General features: G+C 43.6%; 1 protein-coding gene across 6 annotated transcripts in view; it reads left to right on the top strand.

Annotated features, from left to right (window-relative positions):
- Positions 1–43: 43 nt before the first annotated feature.
- NUP210L (nucleoporin 210 like) overlaps positions 44–12,042 on the top strand; it is a 119,806-nt gene continuing 107,807 nt past the window's right edge. For all 6 annotated transcript variants that reach the window (XM_072637755.1, XM_072637757.1, XM_072637756.1 and 3 more), the window contains exons 1-2: positions 44–2,506; positions 3,558–3,694. In XM_072637755.1, coding sequence (XP_072493856.1) covers positions 2,037–2,506; positions 3,558–3,694 — 607 coding nt within the window. In that variant the 5' untranslated portion in view covers positions 44–2,036. The remainder of the gene's footprint in view (positions 2,507–3,557; positions 3,695–12,042) is intronic.

The following is a 12,042-nucleotide window of genomic DNA, read 5'->3' as shown; positions in this document are numbered from 1 at the left end:
GTCACAGTAATAACAGATGTATTCTAGTAACTTTCTTGATTGATCTTCCGATAATCCTGTGAGGTAGGTACAGCCAGGATCATCCTCTTTTTTCAGGCGGGGGACAGGCAGAGGGAAGGGAAGTTCTCATTTAATTGGTCTTGGGCAGATACTGTAGGTGACTGTTAAACTCTCTGGGGCTTGAAGCCAGCCAGTTTTTGTCTTTCAAGATTGGGTTTTTACTCTGACTTTGGAGAAGCTCCAAATCCTATGACTTGCTGTTAGACTATTTCTTTGTCTTTTAGAAAAAGCAGTAACCTATACTCTGTCCCCGATTTCAGCCAGTATGAGGAGAGGCTGGATCTCAAATTCATCTTTAAGAAGCTCACCTGTTCCTGGCACTTTCCTTTTCTGGCCCTAGAAAGGAATTTTAGCTTCGATCAGCATTCAAAATCTACTCTGTGCCAGCTACCACCCTAGATGATACTAGTGTGATCAAGGTGTTCTTGTTGGTATGGGACCTGAGCACCTCCTGCTTAAACTCTTGAAGTATCCATAGACTTGCCCATGGCCACTCAGAATAGGTCGGTATGTCTCAGAAACGACTTAAAGCCAAGTCCAAGTATTTTTTGAGACCACCTCTGGGCACTACATACATCCAGGTACTAGAGATATGAAGACAACAATAAAATAATCTGTTTTCAAGAAACTTAGGTTTTACTGGGTTGAGGAAATGACAGGAAATTTGGGGGTTTGGAGGGAGGTGATAACAGTTCAGGAAATGTAGGTGGTGTTTTAAGCTGAGTTTTGATGGTCCAGGCACAGAACAGGAGAGTGTTTAGGGACAACCAAAAGAAAGGAGTGACAATCATTAAGTGCTTACTGTGTGCTAGGCACTGTGCAGAGCCCTTTACAAAAAGCTCATTTGAAGACTTGAAAGGATGCAACAAAAATCGTTTAGCTAAGGTCCAGGCAGAGGAAGGGTCCAGCACCATTGAAAGTCGTTGGGGTATTCACTGAGGGTAGAACATCAGTGATGATATATAATTGGCAAAGGAGACAGTGCCTGTCAGAAAGGTGGGAGGACCAAAAAACAAACATCAGAAAATTTTTTGTGTGACTCAGGTGAGTATACAGAAGGAAAGAATAAGGGTGATTAGCATCAAATACAGAGAATGGAAGAAAGCTGAGGATATGGAAGAGGCTGTAGGATCTGGCCATTTGCAGGGTGTGGGGGGGTGTCTTTTGGGTGATGATGGAGGAAGTTGGATGCAAGTGGGTGACAAACGAAGTGGGGAAGCGAGGAATGTGGACCTTTTTTTCTTTTTTCCCCTCCCTCCTTTGGCTGTGAAAGGGAGGAAAGACATGGACACTATAAAGGGATGATCAGTTATATGAAATACATTTTTGGCTTAAGAAATTTTTTTAAAGATGAGGGAGACCTATGAGTGTTGTGTCCAACGCATACCTGTCCCGGTGCTTAATACATGCTTGCCGGCCCAGGAGAGCAGGGGTTCTTAAAAACTTTGTGTGCCCCTTTGGCAGTGGAGTTTATGGACCCTTTCTCAATGAATTGAAATGCCAAAATAAAGTACATAGAATTACAAAGGAAAACAGTGATATGTAATAGTTTCTATCCCTATCATTCACAGACTCGGGTTAAGAACCTCTCGTCTAGCCAGAGATTGAAGATTAAAGAAGCAATGAAATGACTGATTGCTGAAAGCAGTTAGAGTGGGGTAAAGCAGGGAATAGTCGGCGTTTAAAAAAGGTCCCAGATAAAGCTGAGCTGCTTATACTGCCCACTCGGCCTGGCCCTGACACACCACGTACGAAGACGTTCAGAAACGGTGCGGGGAGAAATTGGGAGTCAGAAGCCCTGGGTTCGAATTTTGTGCGCTCTGAGTGACCTCAAGCAAATCACCCGCTCTGGGCTTAAATTTCCTGTAAAACGGAGTTGGGACTAGATGACCTTTCCCAAAAGAGAGGTCGTTCCAGCTCAAATTGTATCTGATCGCACATTTTAGGCTCCTCTTTCTGCCTCAAGCTTAGTTTCTATGCTACGCCGAGGGGAGGGGCGGCGGGCTAACTGGTTGGAGAATCTTCCTTCGGAAGTCCCTCTAGCCCACGCTGGTCATCGAGCCTCCGGGCCCCGCTCTGACTTTCAGGGTGAGAGTTGGGGGTGGGGCGAATCTTCAGCGGTTTTCGCCCGGCTTACGCCTGGCCCCGCCCTCCCCCGCGTGCTCCGAGGCCCCGCCCATTGGCCGCCCATTGGCTGTTGTGAGGTGGGGCGTGGCCGGTGGTTGAGCGGGAGCAGGGGCGCCATGAGGCCTGGGATCCGACGAAGAGAAGGCTTGAGGCGCCCCTTGGGGCCACCCCTGTGTCTGAAGCTGCTGCCGCTGCTGCTGCTGAGCCTGCTCGGATCCCGGGCCAACAAGCTCAACGTTCCGAAGGTGCTGCTGCCCTTCGGCCGAGAGCCTGGCAGGGTGCCCTTCCTGCTGGAGGCCCAACGGGGCTGCTACACCTGGTGAGGGGCCTCAGCCCAGGACCCTGGCGCCGGGCCTCCCCCCGCCTTTGGGCGTGGCCACCCCACAAACGAACGGGCGCCCCCGGCCTTGGAGAAGGGAGAGGCCCTTCCCTCGTGCACATCCTCCATTCGCTGCCACCCCGGAACACGGCCCACGAGAGCAGGGTGGGACCGGCGTGAGGGCTCCCCTGCCTTTGGAAGAGGGGGGCACCTAATGAGATGGGAGCTACACTCTCCCCTGCTCCAGGCCTTGGTCCCCCAGGGCAGGAGAGGCCCACAGGACCACGTGGCTGTGGGCCATGTGGGCTCCTCTAGCTTTGGGCAGGGTCAGGTAGGACCTATCTAGAAAAAGAGCTTCATGGACATCCCCACCTCCCACCAAGAATGAAAGACCCGCAGAGCCACGTGGCTTTAGGCCACATGGGCTCCCCTAGAAAATGAGCTTCTTCACAATCATCACCCCTCAGTAGTGTGAAGGACCCATAAGGCTGTGAAGGGAACTGACCTATGGGTGACTGGGGTGAGCACTTTCAGCCTTTGGGAGGAAAGAGGCCATTCCCAAAATGGGAGCACCTTTTCCTTCTCTTCCTCTTTTATGAGAGGACCCTTCCCAGAGTCTGAAGAATTCTAGAGTAGATACACAAAGAGACTTAGCCAATGGTTTAATGACTCTTGGGTTGACGGGATGCAAGAGTACTTGGCTTTTTTACTGTATTGAGTGGTTAGGTGACCCCTGTTCTGGATCTCTTCAGGTCCCAGCTTCTATGAAGAGGCACAGTCTCCCTAAAATGAAGATACAAATTGCCTTCAAATTTATAGGTTTAGGGGAAGATTGACATTTGCTTCAGAGATTTTTGGCAAATGGACCTTTAAAAAAAGAACCTCTTTAAGTCCTCCTTTATAGTATGTGTTCTTAGAAGATGAGCACTCTTCCTTAGATACTAATACATAGGATTCTTTATGAATTGGAAAAGGACTAGCTATTTTTTTTGGAGGGGGGAAACAGGGTAAAAGCAACTCTCTAGTAGTTCATTCTTTCATGTTCTGGCAGGCATTCTAGCCATCATGATGCAGTCACAGTTGAGCCTCTGTACGAAAACAATACCTTGTGTTCTCAAAAAGCTATACTTATTGCTGAATCTACCCAACCAAAACGCCTCAGCAGTGTGATTCTAGCTCGAGAAATAGGTAGGTTGATAAAAAACACGTTCAAATAGGACTGGGATTTTATCCTCCAAGGGGCATTCACACATGGTGTTCTAAAATAAGAAGACTGAGCAAAGGTTTTTTTTCAATTTGAGCCAAAGGTACCGTATCCCCCTCTTACCTGGAAAGGCAAGTATGGTTCAGAACCAACCTGGTAGTACAGACTCAGAGGATGACAAGGGAGAGTGGATGAGTCCAGCTCTGGGCTCAGATCATTTCAATTCTATTGGAATTTCCTTTATTCCTCCCTCCTTTTTCACTCCTGGTTTTGTTTTAAGCACCTCCCTACCCATGCTGGGTGCCATGTAATGATTAGCAATAAGAAATCCTTGTGTTCAAGTGAGAATTTTGGTGAACTGTCTAATCTGAAGTCCAGGCCAAGTAAGGAGACAAAGACAAGGGGGGGCCTATGGGTTAGAAAAGTTTTGTTCAGCATATATTTTTACATGCTAGACATATGAATGTGGTACAAGGAAAATGCAGGAGAAAGTACTAACACTGAGAACCAAGGAATAATTTATAGAGGAGATAGAGTATGAGTCGAATCTTGAAGAAAGGCCAAGATTTTGTAAGGCAGAGGTGAAGAGGGAATGGAAATGCATTCCAGATGTGGGGGATGGCTTGTGCCATTTGGAGTCAGGAGATAGGGTGTCCTCTTTGACTGGCATGTAGAATGTGTGTGAAGGGGAGTAGTACAAAGTGAGTCTGACTCAGACTGATGACTCTGATTATGTTTTTTTAAATGCTGAGTTTCCAGAAATCTTCCTTGATCCAGTCCATACCATTTTTAATGACCCTGCCCCATAGCTGTAGAAATATCCCACTCTGACAGAACTGAATCTGCTTGTTGAGTTGAAAAAAGTAAGCCATCACAATCTTGAAGCCGAATTGTAGAGAACTTTAAATGCTAGGCTAGGGAGTTTGTATTCTGTTCTATAGGCAGTGGGGTGACCTGGTCACACCTGTGCCTCAGGAAAACTATTTTGGCAGCCATGTGGAAGATGGATTGGAGGGAGGGAAAGATTGGAAGCAAGGAGGCCAATTAGGAGGCTGTTATAGTAATCCGGGAGAGAGGTGATAGGGCTTGAACTAAACTGGTGAATATGAGTGGAGAGAACAATAATAATGACTATAATTAGTATTATAGCTAGCATTTATATAATGTTTTAAGATTTGCAAAGTGGCTTTCATATGTTATTTCATTTGATCCTCACCACGCAACCCTGAGAGGTATGTCGTATTATTATTCTCATCCCCATTTTACAGATGAGGAATTAAGGTTGAGATGTTAGATGACTTGCCCAGGATCACATTGCTTCTGAGGCAGAATTCAAACTCAGATTTTCCTCATTCCTTAGTATAGCCCTTCTATCCAGTAATTCGGTTAACTAGTAGTTTATTAAATGCCTATAATGTGCCAGGAACTCTGTTAAGCACTGAGAATACAAAGAAAAAAACAGTCTAGTGGGAGAGAGAAAACATGCACATAACTATGTATAAACAAGTTTGTCCTATCATTTTCCAGTCATGGCCAACTCTTACTGAGTGCCATTTGGGGTTTTCTTGGCAGATAGTGGAGTGGTTTGCCATTTCCTTCACCAGCTCATTTTACAGATTAGGAAACTGAGGCAAACAGCATTAAGTGACTTGCCTAGGGTCGCACAGCTAGTAAGTGTTTCAAGCCAGAGTTGAATTTAAGAAGATAAGACTTCCTGTGCTCTAATCCCCTGTACCATCTAGTTGTCTCTACAAACACCATAAATTGAAGGTAATCTGAGAGGGAGGGCACTAGGATTAAGGAAGAAAGGGGAAGGCTTTTTGCAGAAGGTAGAACTTTAGCTGAGACATGAAAGAAGACAAGAAAGGAAGAGACAAGATGGAAATGAAGAGGGAGAGTGTTCGAGGCATGGGGGCAGCATATTGTGTGATAGGAAGAGCCAGGAGGCCGCTGTCACTGGATTAGAATATGTGGAAGGAAGGAAGGCGTAAGAAATCTGGAAAGGCAGGAAGGATAGGTTATGGGCAAGTTATGAAGGGCATTGAAGTCAAACAGGATTTTATATTTGATTCTGGAGGTAATATGGAACCACTTGAGTTGATTAAATAGTGGGGTTATACTGCATTTTAGGAATTTTAGAAAGATCAATTTGACAGGTTAGATTTGAATGGGGAGGAGATTTTGGGCAGAGAGACCCACCAACAGGTAGTTGCGATATTCTAGGCACGAGGTAATGAGAACTTATACTAAGGTGATTGCAATGTCAAATGAGAGAAGGGGAGTATATGAGAGATGTTATAAAGGTAGAAACAACAGGACTTGACCACTGACTTAATATAAAGAGGGGTAGAGGTGAAAGTGAGGCATTTTGAGAATGACACCTCATTTGTGAGTTTGGGTGACTGAGATGCTGTTGGTACTCTTGACATTGGTAGAGAATTGAGGAAGAAGGGAGGGTTTTCAAGGAAAGACACTGAGTTTTGTTTTGAACATAATTGCTAATAATAACTGCTAGCATTTATACGGTGCCTACTATGTGCCAGGCACTATGCTAAGTGCTTTACAAATATCTCCTTTGATCCTCAAAACAACTCTGTGAGGTAGGAGCTATTATTATCCTTATTTTATAGTTGAAGAAATTGAGGCAGACAGATTAAGCGACATGTTCAAGGTCACATAGCTAGTGTCTAAGCTGGATTTGAATGCTGGTCTTCTGATGACTCCAGTCTGAGTGCTCTATCGTTTTTGCCCCCTCACTGCCCCCATCTTGACTCTTAACTGAGTTTAAGATGTCTATGGGACATGCAGCTCAAGACATCTAAAAGGCAGTTGGAGATGTGAGACTGGAGGTAGTGAGAGAACTTAGGGGTGGACAAGTAGATCTTAATCATTTGTATCGAGATAATTGAAACCATGGAAGCTGATGAGATCATTAAGTGAAAATATAGAAGGAGAAGAGAAGAGAGCCCTAGAGTATCCATGCTTCATGTAGTTATCTCATTTGAGAAGGAGAAAGAACTAAGGAGTTAGAAACATGACTTGGCAACTGATTGGATATGGAAGGAGAGGGATAACTTTGAAGTTAGGAATCTGGAAGATGAGAGGAGAAAAGTCTGAAGGAGTGAGTTTATCTAGAGAAGCTGCGATCTGAATGTTCCAGAGATGCCAAGTTGGGGAGGTCTCTCAGGGTGTGGCCAGTTAATTGGCCCTGAAGTTCTGGAGTTAGCACATTGGCTAGTGCCTCAAGCTCAGTGCAAGGACACTTATTGAATTGAACGGTTAAGAGAGGTGGTATGCAGATTTGGGAGTCATCTTTGTAGAGGTGATCCCTGATTACATGGGAGCCACTGAGATCTCCAAGAGAGAAAAAAGAGGACCCAGGATAGAACCCAGGGTGCAGAACATGAATGCTAACCTAACAGGAGTCTGAAAAGAAGAACCAGGAGAGAGCCAGGTCACCGAAAGAAACTGAAAGGCCAGAGAGCATGTCCAGGAAGACAAGAGTTCCTTAAAAGCAGTTTCATTTTTGTCTTTGTATCTCCAGTGCCTAGCACAGTGCCTTTCACTTAGTTCTTCATAAAGACTTGAGGAGTTGAATTGAAATGAGAACAGGGTTGTTAGAAGTATCAGAAGCTGTATAGCAATCATGGAGGACAAGGACTTCTAAAAAGCCCTTGGAATTAGCAGTTAAGAGTCTTGGTAGCCCCAGAAGATTAGTTTCCTTGGAGTGATGGCAGTCACCAGCCCAGCTGCAAAGAGCTGAAAGGTTAGAGGGCAGCTAGGTGGTGTAGTGGATAGAATGCTGGGCCTGGATTCAGGAAGACTCCACTTTCTGAGTTCAAATGTGGCCTCAGACACTTAATAGCTAGGTGATCCTTGGCAAGTCACTTAATCCTCTTTGCCTTGATTTCCTCATCTGTAAAATGAGCTGAAGAAGGAAATGGCAAACCACTCCACTATCTCTGCCAAGAAAACCCCAAGTAGTGTCATAAAAAGTCATACACAACTGAAAAATAACTGAAAAGTGAATGAATGGGAAATGTTTAAACAGTTCTTTCTGGAGTTTGGCAACAAAATAGAAGAGAAACATGAGGTGATAGCTTGAGAGGGAGAATGGTAGAGGTGGTAGAATTTTTTTTAAGGCTAGATAAGACCTGGAAATGTTTGGCAGTAGTGTAGATAGGGAGAGGTTGAAGGTGGTGGGAAGAGAGAATGATCAAGGTCCTCAAAGAGATTGAAGGGAATGGGATCAAGACCATGGCTTGGCCATAGGAATGGATCTTGGCAAGGAGAAGAGTTGCCTCTTCCTTATAGACAAGAAGAGAGGAGGAGAGAATAAGTGTAGGGAGAATGGGGAAGGGGGGCGGGTGTTGAAGTGTGTGATGACCTCAGTTTTTCACAGTAAAGTAAGATGTGAATAAATCTCCTAAACAGGTATGTCTTGGGGGCTTGAGGAAATACATCTGGAATACCCACTGAGGAGAGTAGCATAAAGTTACAAAGAGTTTCAGAATTCAAAAAATCTCATCTTGTCTAACCTATACCTGAAGAATCCCCCTTTAAGTGTGCCAGCCAGCCTTTGCATTAGGACCTCCAGGAAGCAGAAACTTACTCCCATGTGAGGAAGCTTATCCCACTTTTAGATTGCTTAGGAAGTTGTGTCTTTCATCAAAGCTAAATTTGCCTCTGCAAATTCTACGCATTGCTTTTAGGTCTGTTCTGTAGGGCCAAAGTAGAACAACTGTGCTCCTTCTTTTGGGTGATAGTCTTTCAAACATTTGAAATCTCCCCCTTTTCTGAACTTCCCTGTTTCTTTTGAGGGTAATACCATACTTTAAGTCATCCAGATTTACAACTTTAGAGTCATTTTCACTTCACTTTTCCTCAGCCTACATATCCACTCAGTTGCCAGGTCTTAAAAATCCATACACTACAAGATCTTCCTTCCCCCTCATCCTTTTCTCTTCATTTATATGGTTCAGACCTTCATCACCTCATCATATTTCCTGGACCAGAGGCATCTAAACTTTTTCCATTATGTACCTCATTGATAAAATTGTTTTGAGCATGCACCCATGATATGTGTACATTTACCTATTATGTAAGTTATATACATGTACTGGAAATACAGCATGACATAATGGATAGAAAATTGGCCTCAAAGCCAGGAACACCTGGGTTCAGGTGCTTCCTTTAATACATACTAGCTGTGTGACCCCTCTGTGCTCTAGGCAACTTTCTAAGACTGTAGTTGTAGCAAAGGTACTGACCTGCATTGGTAGAAGGAGTTTCTTCATCTAGGATTTTCATGCCAGTGAAATCATAGGTCCTTATTACATTACTACTTTGGTGATAATTATATACATTGTAGTGTACATATGTACAGAATGGGGCAATGGAGAAAGAGCTGGCCCTGGAATCAGAAAGACCTGGTTTCTAGTTCCTTCTCTTGACATGTATTGGTTGTTTGACCACACTTGTCACTTAACCTCTTACTGCTCTAGAACCAGCTTAAAATGTTGTTGAGAAATATTTAACAAAATAAAAATATAGTAGAACAGAGATAGTGTTAATATGTGGTTTTCTAAGTCAGTACACAACTACAGTAATCCTCACATATGGTGACACCACTGTGCTAGATAACTCTCTAAGAAGTTGTAAAAAGGGGGCCAACCTGTATTGGTAGCGGTAGTTTCCTTATTTGGGAGTTCCCTGAGCTTTAGTGAAGCTACAAGTCATAGTAATTTAGAACTACTGGTAAAGTGGGCATTTGGGGTGTTTACAAGGGTGTTATGTATAGGTGTGTGTGTGTGTGTGTGTTTGTGATGTGTAGAGAGAGATACATTTAGATATGTATCGGTCATAGTATTTTAGGAGTTGGTGAACTGGGCATTCAGTGTGTGTGTGTGTGTGTGTGTACACCCAATACTGTTGGAAGTGAAATTTAACAAAAGGGTAAACCGAGGCAGTTCCCCATGCAAGATAACATTTGTTAAGGGCAGTCTGTCAATAAATGGGTTGGTAGCTTGTCTGTGTTTGTGCCAAAGACCCCAAACAAAAGAACAGTATCCCTTATATAGACTTTGGGTAGTAAAAACAAAAAATAGAGCAGGGTAGATAACATCATGGAATTGAAGACAACATGATTGGTTATAGAGCTGAGGTGCAGGGAATGTCATGATTGGTTGGAAGTTTGGTAATAGGGGCTAGTAACAACTCCCTTTTTCCCTCATGAGAGTCCAGGTACAGTATAACAAACAAGACTTCTTGAAAGATAGCTCAGTGATGTACCCATCCCCCAAGGTCAGTTAAATTCCTTGAGGCAAGAATAAACTGGTGACTAGCAGGAGAGCTGGATTTTTAAACTTAACTCATTACAGACCAGCTGAATCTCTGAACTAAGTTCAGAGACACAGAGCCATGACTTAGCAGTTACAGGACAAAAGCAATTAATTATCAGTAGGATCAATAAGAAAATGATACAGAATCAATTCAGTTTGCTCAATACTAAACCTCTCAGGAAAGGAGGGGGGAGGGATTTGGAGGCTGATAAATCACAGGAAAGAGTATTTGGGCTGAATATTGTTGGGAGTGAAATGAATCTCCTAAGGAGAGATTTCTGTGTCATAGTGGCAGAGGAAGAATTTGAAAGTCAAAGTAGGCTGGGCATAGTAGTGCATGTCTATAATTCCTGCTACTGAAGAGGCTATGGCTGTGGATTGCTTAAACTCAAGGAGTTCTGAGATGCAGTAGAGCTGACGCTACTCCACACTAAATCTGGCACCAGTATGGTAAGCCTCTTAGAGCTAGGGGTTTGGCCCACACAAAGCTTCTGTGCCAGTCAGATATGGGATCTGGCCTGTACCCCCTACACTTATAGCCTTGGAGATGGGAAAGATAGGGAGGCCCAGCCAGTCTCCCCCAAAAAAGAAAAGAAGTGGGAAGCAAAGATTAGGCCAACTCTTCTTTCTGGCCCAGTACATATAGAGGCATGAAAGAAATAACAGCCAGCACTGGAGAAGGCACCCAAGGAAGTAATGACTTCTGGAGCAAGTCAGGTTAACGTGAGTACAAAAAGATGGAAAGAGTGAAAATGATTGAGAATGAAAAGTTTGTTAGAGATAGGTCTGAGGAATCAACTCTGTATATTCATTCACCCCAAGTTCCAGTCCCACTTTCTACCTATATAGTATGTACTACTGTCATCTCAAACTCAGTATGATCGAAATTAAACTTAACTACTTCTGTATAGCAGCTCATCTTCCTGACTTCCTCATTTTTATCAGTGGTACTTCTTCTAATCACCCAGACTTAAAACCTCAACATCAAGTTTATTGTTTCATATTCCTTATAAGGAATCTGGTCAGTTGCCAAGCATTGTGAATTCTATCTCTACAGTGTCTCTTCTTTAAAGACCTTCCCTTTTATTCCCACCCTGCTACCCTAGTTCAGGCCTTTGCTGCTTTCAGTCATAGAATGTTAACTTTGGGTGACACCTCATGAGTTAAGAAACCCCTTCTGTAACATTCCTCACACATGGTCATCAAACCTCACTTTAGATGACAGAAAAAGATGGTCATGTTATAATGGAAAAAGCCCCAGGATTTGTAGTTAGAGCACATGAGTTTGTGGCCAAATAGTACTTACTGCCTCTATAACCTTGGGCAAATCAGTTAACCTCTCTAAGTCTCAGTTTTCTCATCTGTAAAATGGACAGTTTAGGCTAAATGATTTTGAAGGCCGTCTATTTCTAAATCCTTTGTTCCTATGATGGGAAACTCCATACCACAAACAGCCCCATCCATTTTCAAACACCATAATTATCTGCAGGCTCTTTCTAATATTGAGCTGAATCTTCCTCCTTGTAACTTCCTTCCTTGGCTCCTGTTCTGTTCCCTGGAGCTATATAAAGGGAATTGACTCCTTCCAAATGACTGCTATCATGTCTCTGTGAGAAAAAAACACAGACTTTCAAAGATAAAGGCTGGAACTTGTGCTTGGGCTGAAATATGAGCACCTCCCCAGGTGGAGGTAAGAGAAGGAACAAAAACCAGTACAGCCTTGGTTGGGAATTGAGTGAGGTACATTAATAGACCATCCATTTGTTGCCCATATTGAGCATCAACTCAATGCTAAGGCAATGTTCTAAGCACTTGGAGGAACACAAAGATGTCTAAGAAGATACAAGATTCAAGCCTTCCATCAATCTAGTGGTTGATTTTATGGGGAAGGGGAATGAGGTTGTGGCCACATGCTAATGGTGCATGGTAGGTTGGTAAGACTAGAATGAGCCTCAGAGGCCATTTGATCTAGCCTTCTTATTATAGAGATG

Source organism: Notamacropus eugenii, chromosome 2, assembly GCF_028372415.1.
Source record: "Notamacropus eugenii isolate mMacEug1 chromosome 2, mMacEug1.pri_v2, whole genome shotgun sequence".
NCBI lineage: Eukaryota > Metazoa > Chordata > Mammalia > Diprotodontia > Macropodidae > Notamacropus > Notamacropus eugenii.
This window is presented reverse-complemented; position numbering and strand designations above follow the sequence as displayed.